A 15,656-nucleotide genomic window follows, 5' to 3' on the forward strand; every position below is an offset into this window, starting at 1 on the left:
GACTTCATCGCACTATGTTTTTTGGCCAGTTTATTTTATTTGCGATGCTAAACACTACAATTCGGAGCAATATTTTTCTGCCTTTCAATGAAGGTTATTCGCTAGCTATGAAATTTTCACGGTGTAAGTTTAATTTAATAACTGTTTTTAATAAGTCAACAACTCAAATATTCTTAATATGCAGCTTGAAAATTCCTATTATACCACAATATCAATTTGCTTATACTTTGCAGAGGTAGAAATAAAATATTTCAGCTGCTCTTTTCCTTCAAACCCTTTCCTTTTATTTATTCCATTTGTAAAGCTTTAAACTGGTGACAGGTGTTATAGAAGTCCTTTCATTAGCTTGAATTTTTACTTAACATCTACTTAGGCCACACAAAACAACTTTTGCATTTAAAACGTTTCCCATCAGGCATTATCTAAGATATTGTGTATTGGTACCAGAATAAAATAAAAAGTATAGGGCATTTCTAATTGTATACATAAACACATTGGGGACTCTACGAAGTAACAACTTGTTATGATACTCATATTTTTGTTCGTGTGTTTTGCATGGAAAAACATTTACTGCAATCCTACCCTACTCTTTAAACTGGATTCCTATCACAAGTTTGACTGCTGATTAACCAATTGTAAGGGGTTGCATTTAAGTAACCATATGTGAGATAAGCTTTTAATAATTTTACTAACTTGATTAGGAACCAATACTTTTCTGGTAAAATCACTGTTTAAAACATAAACAAGTTAAATGTGGTCCTTTTTTAACAGGTTTCTTGGATAATTTAGTTAGTAACTTAAATTAAATTTCAAAATGCTTCATATTAGTAAAAAGTGCCTTTCAACGCAACTTATTCGTCCGTTTTCAACTTCATTACGAGTCGCTTCGAAACTTTTAATCGACCAACCAAATTACGCTTGGCTCAAGCATCTGGATCTCAAGTCTGATAACGAAGGAGTCTTTGACGGAGAATGGAAAAACGGGAAAGGACCGGTATGATTTAAAATACACCAGTAAAGGTGGTCAGATGTCAATTAATTTTTCTGTTTTTTTCAGACAGTAACATCGCTTTGCCCAACTAATAATGAACCCATCGCACGCATTTCAACAGTAAGTTTATTTCTATATGTTTTTCTTAATATTTTTATTATTATTTGTGATAGTTATATACAGTGGCATATCGAAAACATTTTTAGTGCAACGCAAATTGTTTAGAAAATTAGTATGAAATATGTTATGTTAATTTTCAGTGAACTTAGTCAATGCTTAGCGAACAGTTTAAGTTGATTTATGGCATTTTACTTTAATGCCCTGTTTACTACTATGCTCTAATAATGTTCTGTAATAAGCTCGGCTTGAACTCCTACATGATTTATTGAAGGAAGTGACTTGAATAATGTAAAAACTGCATATGACGCAATAATTCAGTTCAATGGGACAAAACCAAATAAATGCATATAGTGCAAAAATTCAGTCTATGTTGGAATAAATGAACTTGATAGAAAGAAAAAAAAAATTGTTAAACTTTTGTCAGACCATTTTTTGACAGTATTGAATGTAACAGCCGTACCCATTTTGCTCCCTTTGGCGGCCTATGTTTGGGAGTTGTATCACCTGTTCATACTTTGATGACCCCTGGTATACAGTATACCTCTAAAAAATGGATTATGTTCATGTAACTATTAATACACAAAACTGTTTTGCAGTTTCTTTTTAAATAAATTTGCAACCAGAATTTTAAACTTGGGTTTTCAATATCCCACTAAGTTTGCATGTGCTTGGTAAACACCATTGATAGCCTCCACTAGTATTTAGTTATAACTTTTTACGCAACTTGATTTTTTATTAAAATTGGAACGCTTGCCAAAATAACAGCTCAGTTTTTTAAAGTCCTTTGTTCACAAAACAAAATTTAAATGCATTTTTGTTTTATTGTACATTCCAAATATAAAAAAATTGAATTTATTTTTCTAAATTTCTTCAAGTTAGCATTTTTACTTCGAACCACAGCAAATAAATTTGCATTCCAGGGTACTTTGGATGATTACGAGTCGGTGGTAAAGAATTGTCGTGAAGCGTGGAAGGTTTGGGCCGACGTCCCAGCACCTCAGCGTGGAGAGATTGTGCGACAAGTCGGGCACGCCTTGAGAGAAAAGAAAACCCTGCTTGGAAACTTGGAAGCATTAGAGGTAAGTCTGAACAAAATAAATATATTAGCGGTAGGGTGATTATTTTTTGACTCAAAAAATGAGATATTTTGACCTATTTGATTTAAATCAATGTTTGAAATAGGTGTTATTGCTTTTGTTTTAAAGAGCTAGTTAGAATTGTAACATATCTATTGGTTCTTTTTTGTGTAGGTTGGAAAGGTTGCTGGTGAAGGCGCTGGTGAAGTTCAAGAGTTCATCGATATTTGCGATTACGCTGTTGGATTGTCACGAATGCTGCCGGGGCAAGTTCTACCTTCAGAAAGTTAGTCGTATTTTTAATTTCGGTTTTACAAAATATTTTTTTAACCCAGATATCTAGTTTTTGTCATCATACATGAAAACTCTTTAAATGGCTATCACTTGTTTTTGGTTTTATACTCAGTTTATAAGTACAAATTCTAAAACTGTTGTTTCAAACCCAAAATGCATAACCCTTTGTATACTTTTATTAATTATAAAAAATCATTTTTTTATTTGTAATTCTTTTAAAGAACCTGGTTATATTGTTTATAATTAAAACGAGAACGACGTTAGCTGAAACTAAAGTACAAAGCTTTAGTAAAACTGGATATATATACTATGGCTGCCAGCCATTGTATCAATTATAAAATTGTTCGTCCAACAAATGTTTTATTTTGTTGAAAAAAGGTTAATTTAAAAAAAAAACACTATTTTCTGTTGTTTTTAAGGGCCCGGTCATGCGCTTATGGAAATGTGGAATCCGGTCGGAGTTGTTGGGGTGATCACCGCTTTTAATTTCCCCGTCGCGGTCTACGGTTGGAATGCAGCGATTGCTTTAACTTGCGGTAACTCCGTGTTATGGAAACCAGCGCCGACTGTTAACCTTTCAACCATCGCCACACAAAGGTAAAATACTTAGTAAAAACTTGTTATTGATGAGTATACTGTTTTTCAATTAATCAATAATAATAGTGATTATGCTGTTGGCCCATTGTTCTAATTGTAAAATTGTTCTTCCCGGAAAAATTTAAATAAAGTACCAACATTTCGACCTATTCGGGCAATCTTCAACTATAGGCAAAAATAAAATTGTTGATGTTAAAAAGTTTGACTTTCTATATAAGTTTCGCTGTATTTTATCATTTTTATTTACCCATAATATTGGTCAAACATAGGCTGCCCGTTGTTTATAATGAAGTCAATTAATTAGCAAAAATAAGCATTTGTTTAGTACCAATAGCATTACTGAGACAATTTTGTATTAGAATTATGCAATGTCCAGCCATCTAATTTGTAGATCTTTGAAAACCTACAATTTTTCTTCAAAAAACCATGCAAAGCATTTGAATATTTTTTTCATTTGTGGCAACTCTTAACACTAAAACATTTTGTGGCAACTCTTAACACTACATTTGGGCATCAGCTCTAGCACAGTTCACCATCATTTATAATAATTGTTGTATTCGTAGAAGGTTCATTGCTCATGGGCGTAGAAGTAAAGTAGTACCCAAGAACATGAAGCACGCACTGTTATATAGGGCGCAGAATGCAATCATCATTCCAATGTAAAGCAATAATTACTTCACTTTACGGACGCTAGCAACATACTAACGCGAGCAACGCCACGAAATTAGTACAATGGTCGAACTCCATGACAATAATCTATTTAATTTTTGTGTGTTTAGCTATCAAAAAACAAAATACATTTTGACATCCCCCCAGTAAAATGCCCCGAAATGCATCTCTATTCTCTCATTGTTGCCAGAATAATGGAGCAAGTGTTCCGGGCCAACGACCTCCCTCCAGCAATTTGTTCGCTTGTTTGTTCCGGAGCGGATGTTGGCGAGAAGATGTCGCACGACGAAAGAGTCGATCTACTCTCGTTCACGGGAAGCACTCCGGTTGGTCAGAAAGTGGGCGTCGCCGTGCAGCAGCGATTCGGAAGAAAGATTCTCGAGTTGGGAGGAAATAATGCAATTATCGGTAAAATGGTTTAAGTTCAAATGTTTTTCTTTTTTTCTTCATGGATGGTTTTAAATAAAATGCAACCGAGAATCATTGATTAAAAGAATCAGTTTTGTAATCTTAAATTGCTTTTAATTTTAAATACAACAGTTATGTGATTTTTTTAATTTATCTATTTACTGACCTTTTTAACTATATATATATATTTTAAAATCCATTTTATAATTGCTCCTAATTTAATTTGTGACAATTATTTTTCAGGTAAACTAATCATTTTCATATTTCTATTCGGTGAAAGTGTGTTTGGAGTCAAAAACTTTTTCACTTCAACATTTGACAAAATACCTCAAAAAAGTAGTAATAATTAACAACTGAACAGTTTATAAACAAACAATTTTTTTGATACTATGACTTTAGTATTTTCATTCAAAAACTGTACTGGCAATGTTGTTTAATAAATTTTACTTTATAATGCATTTAAATAGTAACACTTAATATATTTTTGTGATTTTGTTTCAGTTCTAGAGGACGCTGACCTCGATATGGTTGTTCGTGGAACTTTATTCGCTAGCGTCGGAACTCAAGGTCAACGATGCACGACTGCACGACGACTTATTCTGCATGAATCGGTGTACGACAATGTAATCAATCGCTTAAAGAAAGCCTATAGTCAAGTTAGGATTGGGGACCCATTGAAAGGTTGTTAACATTAGCATTAAAATTGTTACTGTAATCACATGGATTAAAAAATTGATTTGTTTTATTACTTTAATCTTTTTTTCTTTCAAAAGTCTCTTTTGTCGAGTGTGAATTTTAATTTAATATCAGCCCTAATGTGCAGCATAAAAGGCAAGAAATCTGAATGACTTACAAATGGTTAATTGTTGACTTAAAATATTGAAAAGCTTGAGGGATTTTTCTTCAAATATGGTAAATCAAATAAGGCCACTTTTTAGCTTCCAGTCTTTTAAACTGAGTAATATCTAAAAAAAAAGCTGTATTTTTTATCATTTGGAATATCACAATCACAATTAAGTAAGTTAACAACGATTTTGTGCAAGTAATTTCCCATATTAGTGTATGGATAAATAGTTGCTGATCATAAAACTTTAAGAAATGTAATGTTTAACTAGTGATTTTTTAGCTGGAACTTTATACGGCCCAATGCACTCAAAAGCCGGAGTCGAACTTTACAAGCAAACATTGGAAGAAGCCCAAAAGTTGGGAGGAAAAATTGAAGTTGGAGGAAAGGTGAGAAACTGTTAAAAATTTAGGAATTCCTTTAAACTCTTCATTGGTTTAAACAAGTGATTTTAAAATGGCTAAAGTCCTAGGAAAGTCATATTCGAAAAATTAAAGTTGTCGGACAGTTAAGACAATCCTTTGTCACAGAGTCAAAATGCTGGCGCCGTGATTTGACATTTTAAAACAAGTATGCCTTGAAAACCTGCTGTTTTTGGTCCAAAGTAAACTTGAGTGTAATACATACAGTATTAAAACATTTTTTAAATTATGCCTTCATGGACCCCCTAAAACTAGTCCATTGACCCCAGTTTAAAAAAAAATTGTTTTCAGATAAAGCTATTCTCCTTATTACTCCTAGGTACTCGATGGTCCTGGAAATTTTGTTGAACCCGCAATTGTCAGTGGATTATCGCATGACAACCCGATGGTGTTGCGAGAAGCGTTCGTTCCTGTTCTGTACGCCATTAAACTAGAGGGAGATTTCACGCGAGCGATCTCGTACAACAACGAAGTTTGCCAGGGATTGACTAGCAGCGTGTTCACACGAAACTTATCAAATGTCTTCCAATGGCTTGGGTTAGTAATTAAAACTTGGATATTGGATTACTGAGTTTTTTAATCAATTGATTAGGGCGATCACTTTTTGACCTATAAAAAATAAGAAATTTTGTCCCTGGATTACTGTTATTTTAACCAATATCAACCAATATAAGTTGTTCAACCTTGTAATATTTTTTAGATTAATGTCATCATTACAACTTACTGATAACCATAAATTAAAACATTTTTTTGCGATGCTGTACTCTGTTAACTATTAGCAACTATTTTGTAAGGGGGATATTAGTAGTACCTCTGGTAAGTTAGCTTACAAGGATAAGCATGTCCTGTTATAAAAAATGTTATTTTACTAAACTTTCTAAAACCAACTTACTCCATTCCTCAAAAAATGTTGCCCAAAATTGGTTTTACAAACTTATTTGTCAAAAAGTCGTTTTCGATGTATTTCTTTTCCAACCTCATCGAAGCACCTGTTTGTAGCCACAAAGTGCAAAACACTGATTCTTTTTATTTTGCAGCCCTAAAGGATCGGACTGCGGAATTGTCAATGTTAACATCCCGACCAGTGGGGCGGAGATTGGGGGGGCATTTGGAGGGGAGAAGCACACCGGGGGCGGTAGAGAGTCGGGTTCGGACGCGTGGAAACAGTACATGAGGAGGTCAACTTGGTAAGTTTTGAAACGTTGACCTTGAAGTTAGGTTTTGGAGTATAATGGTGGTTGGAGTTGATTTAAAACCCATACAGAAGTAGGTAGCGAGCATTTTGTTGAACGTTTTAAATATATTTATTTATTTGTTCAACATACGATGATATAAATGTTTTAAAAAACTAAAAAACAGATTCGAGCAGTGTTTTTTACCTCCCGTTTCTTAATGTTTCTTGTTTTAGATGCCCTATAACTTTGTAATTCTTTCCAGAAACTTATCACCGTGATATTATATTTATACATTTTTTCATGATCAAAATCCTTTGAGCCATTTCAAAAATGTAGAACAAGTGTATTGAGCGACTCTTAACCACACATAAAAAACATTTCCAGTAATAACAGTCCAAGAAAACTTGAATGAAACTTTTTTGCTTTAACAGCACCATCAACTACAGCAAAGAACTTCCATTGGCCCAAGGAATAAAGTTTGATTGATATTCTTTTGCTGGGAAGGCTTGTAGTAGTTTGGTGGCGTTTAGTTCTCGGTTATCTTTTCACTTCGCCGAGATCTTCAATGTGATCTTCATCGATCTAAAAACAATTTGCATTAAACTGTATGTTCTTGAACTTTTTTCAGTTTACCTATTTCTTTTTGGATTTGGCAAATCGTGTTGTTGCAATTTCAAGTAATTGTTTATTTATCATGAACTGTATTTTGCAAATGCTTTATTATACACATCTTCTGTTGTTAAATATACTACCACGCTTTTAAGTAGGTCGTTTTGTTTGTTTTTTTAGAATCCAAATTCAGAGTGGCTAAACCATAGAATATATAGCAGATTAATTGGTACTACTGCTAACAAAACTCTACCATTTTTTGCACAAGTTTTGTTACAGCTAATGTGAAACTAAAGTTTACCCCTGTACTGCTGTACTAGATAATAGTGAAAAGAAAGGATTAAAAATAAGTATAGTTTTAAGCAGAGGCTAAAGAAATGTTTTTGTCTGTGAGATTCTAGGAGTGCTAAAACTAAAATTATAAAGACTGTCTAATTGCCAGTCACACATTTGATAAAGACCGACCAAAATTACAATTTCCGACCGATATTTTTTTACGTTTTCCCAACCGTTTTTGCAAAACAAAAATCAATAGAAAATGAACCCATAGATCAGTCTATTTCTAGATCAAACAACTTAATAATTTTCTAAACTACCTCTTAAATAGGCAAAAATCACAAACACTTTGCCACTGCTCAATTATTATTTACCTCATCCCACTTATCAAGAATAAGATCCATTAGTTCATCGGTGACGTCTCCTTGTATAATGATCTCGTCATCACCAGACACTGATGATCCACATGAAAACTTTTGGGCAAACAGCTTGGAAGCTTTTTTCAAATTCACATCTGGAAGAGATTACAGATAAGTAAAAACCTGTTGTAAACTCATTATGCAAGTAATACCTTAAAAGCAAAAAAACCTTAAATTTGTCTAAAAAAATATCAAGACCTGTTTAATAACTGTGTAATTAGTTACAACTATCTTAAAGAATTAAGATGTCTTAAAAATTAAAAATGTTTCGCCCCCCAAAAAAACTTACCTTTGTTGAGACTATCTTAATGTATTTTTGAAACATGCTGTGCAATCCCAATTAAAACTATTTTAAAAAATTGTAGTTTTCTAGTTGATTTTTATGCTACACCAAATTATTGACTTATTAAAATGCTTTGTTGTCAACCTATAAATGCATACTACTGTGCATATAATTGATACTCACCAAATGTGGCGAGGCCTGTAACTCTTGTTACAAACTTGCGTTTTCCGCGAGGTATCCGTGCCAGTTTCACAATGTCTGGCTCCTTCTTTTGTTTAGTTTTAACGTTTCCGCGACCTCCTCGTTTTTGTCGTTTCTTATCACCCAGCGATTCCTCTAAACAAGCATTTTAATGGTTTCAAACAGGAGTCAGAAAGTCAAACCTCGCCAAAAATGCCGATATAACTACAGTTTAGGTTAAAAGTATGACAGACATTTTAATAAATCTTTGAATATAAAAAGTTTGTGGGTAGCTATGACCTGCAAAAAGGATGAAATCTGAAAATTTAGTTGGTACAGATGGGGTTAAAGCAGTGATTTTGCCATTTCTAATGCTCAAGGGTGCTGTGTAATATTTAAGAATCTGATTTTTGCTCAAATCTTACTACTTTTTGTGTAAGATTAGAGTGAAATAAATGCAATTATAACTTCCTATGTTGTGTAGAGTTGATGTGTTTTGTTCCAGTTCCGCTTATTGTGACATTCTAGTGAATTACCTCTGGAAAAATCTTGTAGGGGTGCCGCAAGCCATAAAAAGGTTGAGAACCTCTGGGTTAGAGCCATATCAAAAGCTCTAACAAGGTAGTAGCATCACTATGTATATACGAACCAGTTTGTTCAGAACTAGTTCGATGACAACTTAAGTTTAAAATCTGGCATATAGAAATACATAAATCGAAGAAGCTAAACCTAAACTGAGCGATGAAACGTCGACTCCCTCTTGAGAAAGCATGTCTTGGTTCTTTTCCCTCCAGTTTCTACATCTTTGTTGAACCGCTTCCGGCATAAACTCGCAGTACTCAAGTGGCAGTGTGCATTCTGCATAAAAAATGTCACTCAACACAAAGGTCGAAATATAAATAGAGCTAAATTAAACTGTGCATTTTATAGAAGAAAAACACGGCTTAAAGACCTTTAACAGGTGATCTTGCTTTCGGATCAGGTTATATTTGTTTTTCTTATGCTTTAATATAGATGCTATAGATTCTCATTTAATTCAAGATGAATTGTTAATTTATAAAACTGGAAAACTTGTTTAATCCTGTGTAGCAAAACTGTAACATAAAGCAAGCCAATTTATAATATACCAAGCAGTAATGTATGGGAAAATGGGAAGCATTTTAAAATTTTTGGAGGTGCAGGTTTTGCTAAACTAAAATCGCGGCGGTACTTCCCATACTTTTCAAAGTGCGCAACAGGAATAAAAAACTAACGACATTTTTCAAAAAAACTTAAGGGTAAGTCAAGTCATTTGCCCCAACTCTTAACTCAATTTTACGTAATTTGTCAGAAATACTAAACAAGTTTAAAGGTAAAGTCATAATAATTACATCACTGTATCTAACAATTCAAGTTACCTGGACAGTAAATAACCTTTACGGGATAGGATACAACCGGGTCTTTGCCTTCTGAAGGATTTTCTCTAATTTCTTCGCTAGTTACTTCTTCCGACATCTTTACACGAATAAAAAACAAAACAAAAAATAAATTTAGTGGCGTGAGAAAAATAAATTACGTCAAATTGCATGGTTGATTTACTGAGAAGTAAAAACTGTACGGTTTTGCCAAAACATTTGTTTTAGAAACAAATCTACTACTAATAATATACAGTTTAAAATATAGCTAAGAGATTTTTTTCTTTTTAATCGATATTTTTTGTTAAGTGACTAAATACATTCATTTCTTAAATAAGATCGTTTTGCATGACCACATAAAATTCCCAATAGTGAAACTCGTCCACACTTTTTTAAAGTTATACACTTAGGGCTTAGGCCTAAATATACAATTATCTCTTCACTAAACTATAATGCCAACTTATTTACAAAGGCGTTGGGTTATTTGAACTCCATCAAGTAGAAATTGTTTGACAACCTAAAGAAGTTTTAAGGATTTTTGACCCCAATCACATGTATTCACTTACCGAACAATCAACAATACAACCTTTGCACTTTGGAGATACGCTGCAAAATGTGGAGGTAAAGTACTCCTATATATAACTCTCTCTTAGCTTTAATAAATTTAAAAATGTCTACTTTTTTCTTTGTAGAATAACACTTATGGCACCTTACCCTCTAATCGTCCCCTAATCGTCTTTATATGTCTATTTCAGACCAAAAGCTAGCCAACACACTAGCTAAACGAAGAAATTTGTGTTGGCTAGCTTTTGGTCTATTTCAGGGGTTCTTAAACTTTTTTTAATATGTGACCCCTAAAAAGTTTTTGGTTCACATTGCCTATGTTTGATATGATGTCATAAAACAAGTATGATTGCTGTTTTTGGTCCAACAAATGTGAAACTGATATGAAGAAGCATTTGAGTAAAATGAGACAAGCATTTTATTCCAATTTAACTATTTTTTTAAAAACAACTATATTCATATTTGATATTAAACATTAGGTTTTTGATCAGATCCCTTTTGAACTTAATTTTTGACCTGTCATTTATATTCACCAAACACTAACCAGTGAATAAATTTTCTTTAAAAAACATTTTTGTTTGTTTACATCTAGCGTAAATACTACTAATTGGTCTGGGTGTGTAAGCAGATATTTGCAATAAGAAAGCCTGATGATTTTTCTAATAACTATAAATTTTACCTTTTAGTATATTAAATGAGTGTTTCACAGGAAATCATTCCCGGTATGCACGTAAGTTACTCAAGTACGGTTGCTGTTCAAGGAAATGTTGTTTACTTTTGTGGAGGTTTTGTGAAAGACAGCAACACACAAGCTTCAAACTCCATCATTTCATTTGATGGTCAAACATGGAAAGTAGTTGGTGAAATGAAAAATCCCAGAGCTAATGCAATGGTTGTATTTGTTGGAGGTATCTACAAAACATATTCTAGTTTATTTTTTTGTTGTTAATATCATTTTTTACTTTACTTTTTTATTTTTTTTTATTTTTTGTATTAAAAAGACCAGCATGTCTGTCATCTAAGGGAGTTATATATAAGCTTTAAAACACAACTATTATAAGACTGCACATTTAAATTGTTACTGCAGTATTCTTCTGCTAAATCAAGTTGTATGTAATTTTTCAACAAAAGCAGAAAACATCTTTTGTAATTTATTTTGTAAACATTCTTGTAATATTCTTTCAAATCACTTGCATAATTTGCAGAAAGCCTTTTTATTTTCGGTGGTGAAAACAATGGACAGTTTGTGAACACCTTTGAGGAATTCAAAGATGGAACTTGTAAAAATCACACAAATAAAAATTCGTCTAACTACAGAAGATGTGGCACAGCTGTATATTTAAATGGTTGCATTTCACTTTATTATCATTTATCCAAAGTAAATAAAAATACTTAAAGTATGTATTTTGCTTCAGGTTTTATTCATGTTATTGGAGGTTTTTGTTCGTTGCCGAATCAAGGAAACGGTTCGAAGCATTTTTTGTTCATCTTTATTTTTGATGATTTATTTTACCCAACAAATAAATCATGTTTTTTGTTTAGTCAATGCATACAACAGCGCAGTACTTATGCAACAAACTGGAGCACATACTGGTCATCTTTCCATTCTTACTGAAGCGAGGGCTAACTTTGGGTGCGCTGTAAAAGGCACAACAATATTTCTATTTGGTAAGCATGAATTTTTATCATTTAAAAGAGTTAATAAAAAGCTTAACTAGGTTACCAATAGGTATTTTATTCTGCTTTATTTACGTCTATAATTCATTTATTAAATTTAAATTTTTGCTACCTTTGGACAAATAAAAGACGGAAAAGGTTGGCACTAAAACCTCGCTAATATTGGACAAGTAGTGATGCTACTATGGGAGAGTCTGCATATCATTTTCAACCGTTATCACTTCAGGTGGTGTCGGAAACAACAACAAGCAATTGAATACAGCTGAGTTTTGTGATAATCCTGTTAATAATAGCTGCTACACAAAGTTAACACCACCCAGTGTTCACCTTGGAGTTGCTTCTGCAGAGTTTTACTCCGACAACCAAGTTTTGGTTCTTGGGCGGTGAGTTGTATTATTTAAAAAACAAACAGTGAATTTGCGCGTATCAAAAGAAATTGTGGCCTGAACCACGCTGAGACAATATAAAAATTCTTAGCCACACAAACTTTTAAAATACAGTGCAATGAATGTACGACTATCACGCGGCCCGCAACTACATGATTACACTAAGCTATTTAAAAGTAACTGGCGGCCCGCTAAAAATGGCTCTGCGGCCCACATTTGTCGGCCACAGATCTAAGCAAACTTTTGTTTTTTACCTTAAATATTTTATGCTACATACGGCAATTTTAATGTAATTTGCAGTTGTATGTATAGTACTATTTGTTATACGTTTGTAGATCTGGTAAATCTCTATGCTTTGATGTCGCGAACCAAAGTTGGGAAGATAACCTTACCAGAAATTCAATAGGTAACCAGCATCTACTAATTATATCTGGTATTTGAAGTCGGATGCGTAATTATTTTAGACAAAAAGCCGCTCTAGAAGCAAAAAACTTCTTTGACCTAATATTAAGTGTGATTTCGTTTTAAAAAAATCTGTAAATATCCTTGCTCTAACAAGCTGCTAATAGTAGGAATAGTTAAGGATGCCTTACAGGTGTAATTTATTTAACAACATATCAAAAAAGATGAAAATAAAGACCTAATTTTGTTTAAAAAAGTTTATAAAAAAAGTTTAATATAAAAAACAAGCCGCGGGTCTGATTAAATTGTTTGGCGGGCCACAGTTTGTCCAAGTCTGTTTACTCAGTATATCTGGTATTTTGTGAGGTAGAAAGAACGAACATTAAAATATTTTATCACAAAAAATTAGTTCTAATAAAGTGATTTGTTTGACTCGTTATAAATTTTGCCACACTGTTTTTAGGAAATGTTTTTGGGGTTAATAAAATGTGATCTCCAAGTAATTTTATGTTTCCAGCTGCTCAGCAAAGCGACGATGTTCGTTTGTGTTCTTTGACCAACGCTAATGTTGTAAGTGGAAAATTATTTCGGCTACAACTAATTGTATAAACAAGGAAAGGTTTAAAAAAATTGGGCAATATTTTTATGTAAATGTGAGATTGTTTAAACCTTTTTATCCTTTTTTATGCTATATCCTGCAATTGATAAAGACGCTGATCTTTAAATTTTATATTTTTAGAAGATATATTCTGTTAATTGAAGATACATTATTGTCAATTTTGACGAAGATGCAATTCTTATAGGAATTTTAATCTTTTTTACGCTTTTGTTTTATGCTTTAATTTTGTTTTTTTGAATGTTGTCACAAATGCAATATTGTAAACAATGATTAAGTGCAATATTTAAAGTTTATTCTAATCGTTCTAAAAATACAAAACAAAGTGATAATTGTTTTGTTTTTGGCATGCAAGAATTAAATTCATAGTTGAGATGCCCTATTCTAGACTTTTCCGATACCTGACTTGGACTTTTGTAAATGACTTGACTGGGACTCCAGTCATTTAAAAAAAGAGACTCTAGTCATTTTAGACTTGTTTACAACACTGTTAACAGCGCTCAAAAGTGCCCCGCTCTGTAGCTTGGCATAACTCGTCTGACGAACAAGTTTAACGCAAAAGCACACGAGAGAGAGAGAGAGAGAGAAGCCACTGAATCAGGAATTATTAAACTGGGGACCCCTCGGGGGTCCGTGAACTTGTTGTAGGGCGTCCATGACGATCTAATTGAAATATTAGTGTATATTTAAAAGTAATCTATTTTTCAAAAAAAATCAGTTTAATTAAAAATAAAAACGGTTTTTCATTGACTCTATTTAGCATTTTATTTAGCGATTTAGGATACTTGTTTGCAATTCGCAACAATTGTTAAAAACAAGCGGGAAGGACTAAAGCAGACTTTTTAGCACAAATGATTTACAGAGCGTATGCATGTGAGTTTATGGCAATTAACTTAAGGATAAGTAGAGCCAGCATTAGTGTAGGCCTAATGTTACCTTGATGTGTGTACGTATTTTTAAATGAATACAAATGCTTGGGCAGTCCTTCTATTGAAATTTAAACTTTGTTTACAAGATTGTAAAAAAACAAGCTGAAGTTGATAAAAAATTTCAGTACAAAGAGGAATTATATATAAAGTATGATTTAGAGGTGAAATATTAAAGGTAAAAACAAAGAAAATAAAAAGGCGCCACAGTTGATATAACTTTAATTTTAGACAAACCGTTAGTTGGTTCTATTTTTTCACTTGTGTTTTTGCGTGTGCGTGTGTGTGTATCAGTTTCCTTGACCAGATATGCTCAGCATGCACCAAAGTAAGCTTATTTCTGTTTCGTCATATATCTGAACGCACGGTTGTGAGGTAGTATGATGCATCTTTATGGAATCCAAAACCATTGGCAGCAGGTTTTTGTTTGTCGATCACTGTTCCGCTGACGCGTATATAAACAAATGTTGAGGTAAAAGTAGTGTATTATAGGCTACGTGACGCAGACACAGAGTACGCAAAAAAAGACAATATACCAGTGGCTCTTAACCTGCCTCGATAGATTCTCTAGTGTGCCGCGGAACTTTCAAAAAAAAAGTGACAAGGGCGACGTCGCACAACTGAGTTGTTACATTCCCTGATGAAGACGCCCTGTATAGGTAGGTAGCCGAAACGGCGGATAAAACAAATAATACCGGAAGAACTTCGTTATAGAGTGTTCTTTTTTATTATACAGTCTATATACGTTGGTCGTATGGCAGTTCAGTTTCGACTATTCCTAAACCAACTGTTTTTTTCATAGATGTGTGTATCAGTGGCTCGGCTATCTTGGCCCAAAAGAAAATACCTAGAGCTATAGGTTTCCTAAAACAACTTGTAAGTATGGCCTCCATATTGTAGTGTCTTGTTCGTATTTTTTCTCAGCAGCCGCGTGAAACTATATAGCACTAGAGCGACGGGGTTTAGCTGCGTCAAATGCCGACCGGATTTGACAAGCGCAAACAGACATGCATCGCTGTTACAGTGGCTTAGTCATCTGAGCAAAGAAACCAAAGCTAGGTCTCTTTTTTCTTGGTCGGAGGATTAAAAAGGTAGATGGCGCCACAGAGCAGAGTGATAGATGACGTAGTAATAAGGCCAAAGTAGTGAGTAAGTCTCAAGAAATCACTCACACTGTGCTCGCTGACCGTTGCCAACTTGAATAAGCAGGCGAAATTAAACATATAAAATGACTTGAAGAAAACCAAGTGGAACCTGAAAAGTAAAAGAAGTGGTTACAATAACAAATGATAGTTACAAAAGATAGTAACAAAGATGGTTACAAAATA

At 33.4% G+C, this 15,656-nt stretch overlaps 3 protein-coding genes across 5 annotated transcripts; 2 read left to right on the top strand and 1 right to left on the bottom strand.

The window, feature by feature from the left end:
• The first annotated feature begins 806 nt into the window (after positions 1-806).
• Positions 807-7,353, top strand: LOC146139142 (alpha-aminoadipic semialdehyde dehydrogenase-like). Its single transcript, XM_083392914.1, has 11 exons — positions 807-994; positions 1,058-1,111; positions 2,032-2,190; positions 2,362-2,473; positions 2,901-3,078; positions 3,938-4,155; positions 4,657-4,836; positions 5,282-5,388; positions 5,741-5,958; positions 6,459-6,608; positions 7,028-7,353. Exons 1-11 carry the CDS (start codon positions 815-817, stop codon positions 7,080-7,082), a joined length of 1,611 nt encoding a protein of 536 aa, XP_083249040.1. The 5' UTR covers positions 807-814; the 3' UTR covers positions 7,083-7,353.
• LOC146139143 (density-regulated protein-like) lies at positions 7,010-9,882 on the bottom strand. The gene is made up of 5 exons (XM_083392916.1): positions 9,761-9,882; positions 9,093-9,221; positions 8,367-8,519; positions 7,856-7,995; positions 7,010-7,178 (listed from the first exon to the last, which is right to left on the bottom strand). The coding sequence occupies exons 1-5, from the start codon at positions 9,855-9,857 to the stop codon at positions 7,134-7,136; spliced, it is 564 nt and encodes a 187-aa protein (XP_083249042.1). The 5' UTR covers positions 9,858-9,882; the 3' UTR covers positions 7,010-7,133.
• A 291-nt stretch (positions 9,883-10,173) lies between these two features.
• Positions 10,174-13,571, top strand: LOC146139144 (uncharacterized). Of its 3 annotated transcripts, none has more exons than XM_083392369.1 (7): positions 10,174-10,378; positions 11,031-11,229; positions 11,527-11,787; positions 11,864-11,989; positions 12,225-12,381; positions 12,720-12,790; positions 13,304-13,571. In XM_083392369.1, exons 3-7 carry the CDS (start codon positions 11,721-11,723, stop codon positions 13,393-13,395), a joined length of 513 nt encoding a protein of 170 aa, XP_083248495.1. In that variant the 5' UTR covers positions 10,174-10,378; positions 11,031-11,229; positions 11,527-11,720; the 3' UTR covers positions 13,396-13,571. The 3 variants fall into 3 exon arrangements, with proteins under 3 accessions (XP_083248495.1, XP_083248496.1, XP_083248494.1); XM_083392370.1 differs by having other exon boundaries at positions 11,527-11,699; XM_083392368.1 differs by having other exon boundaries at positions 11,527-11,989.
• Positions 13,572-15,656: the final 2,085 nt, after the last annotated feature.

The sequence above is a fragment of the Ascidiella aspersa genome, chromosome 6, assembly GCF_963924565.1.
Source record: "Ascidiella aspersa chromosome 6, kaAscAspe10.2, whole genome shotgun sequence".
In the NCBI taxonomy this organism is placed as follows: domain Eukaryota; kingdom Metazoa; phylum Chordata; class Ascidiacea; order Phlebobranchia; family Ascidiidae; genus Ascidiella; species Ascidiella aspersa.

Coding starts and splice junctions, on each gene's coding strand:
- LOC146139142 (XM_083392914.1), top strand. CDS start 815: ATGCTTCATATTAGTAAAAAGTGCCTTTCAACGCAACTTATTCGTCCG. Junction 3,079..3,937: donor TCAACCATCGCCACACAAAG/GTAAAATACTTA, acceptor CATTGTTGCCAG/AATAATGGAGCAAGTGTTCC. Junction 5,959..6,458: donor AATGTCTTCCAATGGCTTGG/GTTAGTAATTAA, acceptor TTTATTTTGCAG/CCCTAAAGGATCGGACTGCG.
- LOC146139143 (XM_083392916.1), bottom strand. CDS start 9,857: ATGTCGGAAGAAGTAACTAGCGAAGAAATTAGAGAAAATCCTTCAGAA. Junction 9,222..9,760: donor AAAGGTTATTTACTGTCCAG/GTAACTTGAATT, acceptor TTTTTTATGCAG/AATGCACACTGCCACTTGAG. Junction 7,996..8,366: donor TACAGGCCTCGCCACATTTG/GTGAGTATCAAT, acceptor AATCTCTTCCAG/ATGTGAATTTGAAAAAAGCT.
- LOC146139144 (XM_083392368.1), top strand. CDS start 11,746: ATGTTATTGGAGGTTTTTGTTCGTTGCCGAATCAAGGAAACGGTTCGA. Junction 11,990..12,224: donor CACAACAATATTTCTATTTG/GTAAGCATGAAT, acceptor TTATCACTTCAG/GTGGTGTCGGAAACAACAAC. Junction 12,791..13,303: donor CCTTACCAGAAATTCAATAG/GTAACCAGCATC, acceptor TTATGTTTCCAG/CTGCTCAGCAAAGCGACGAT.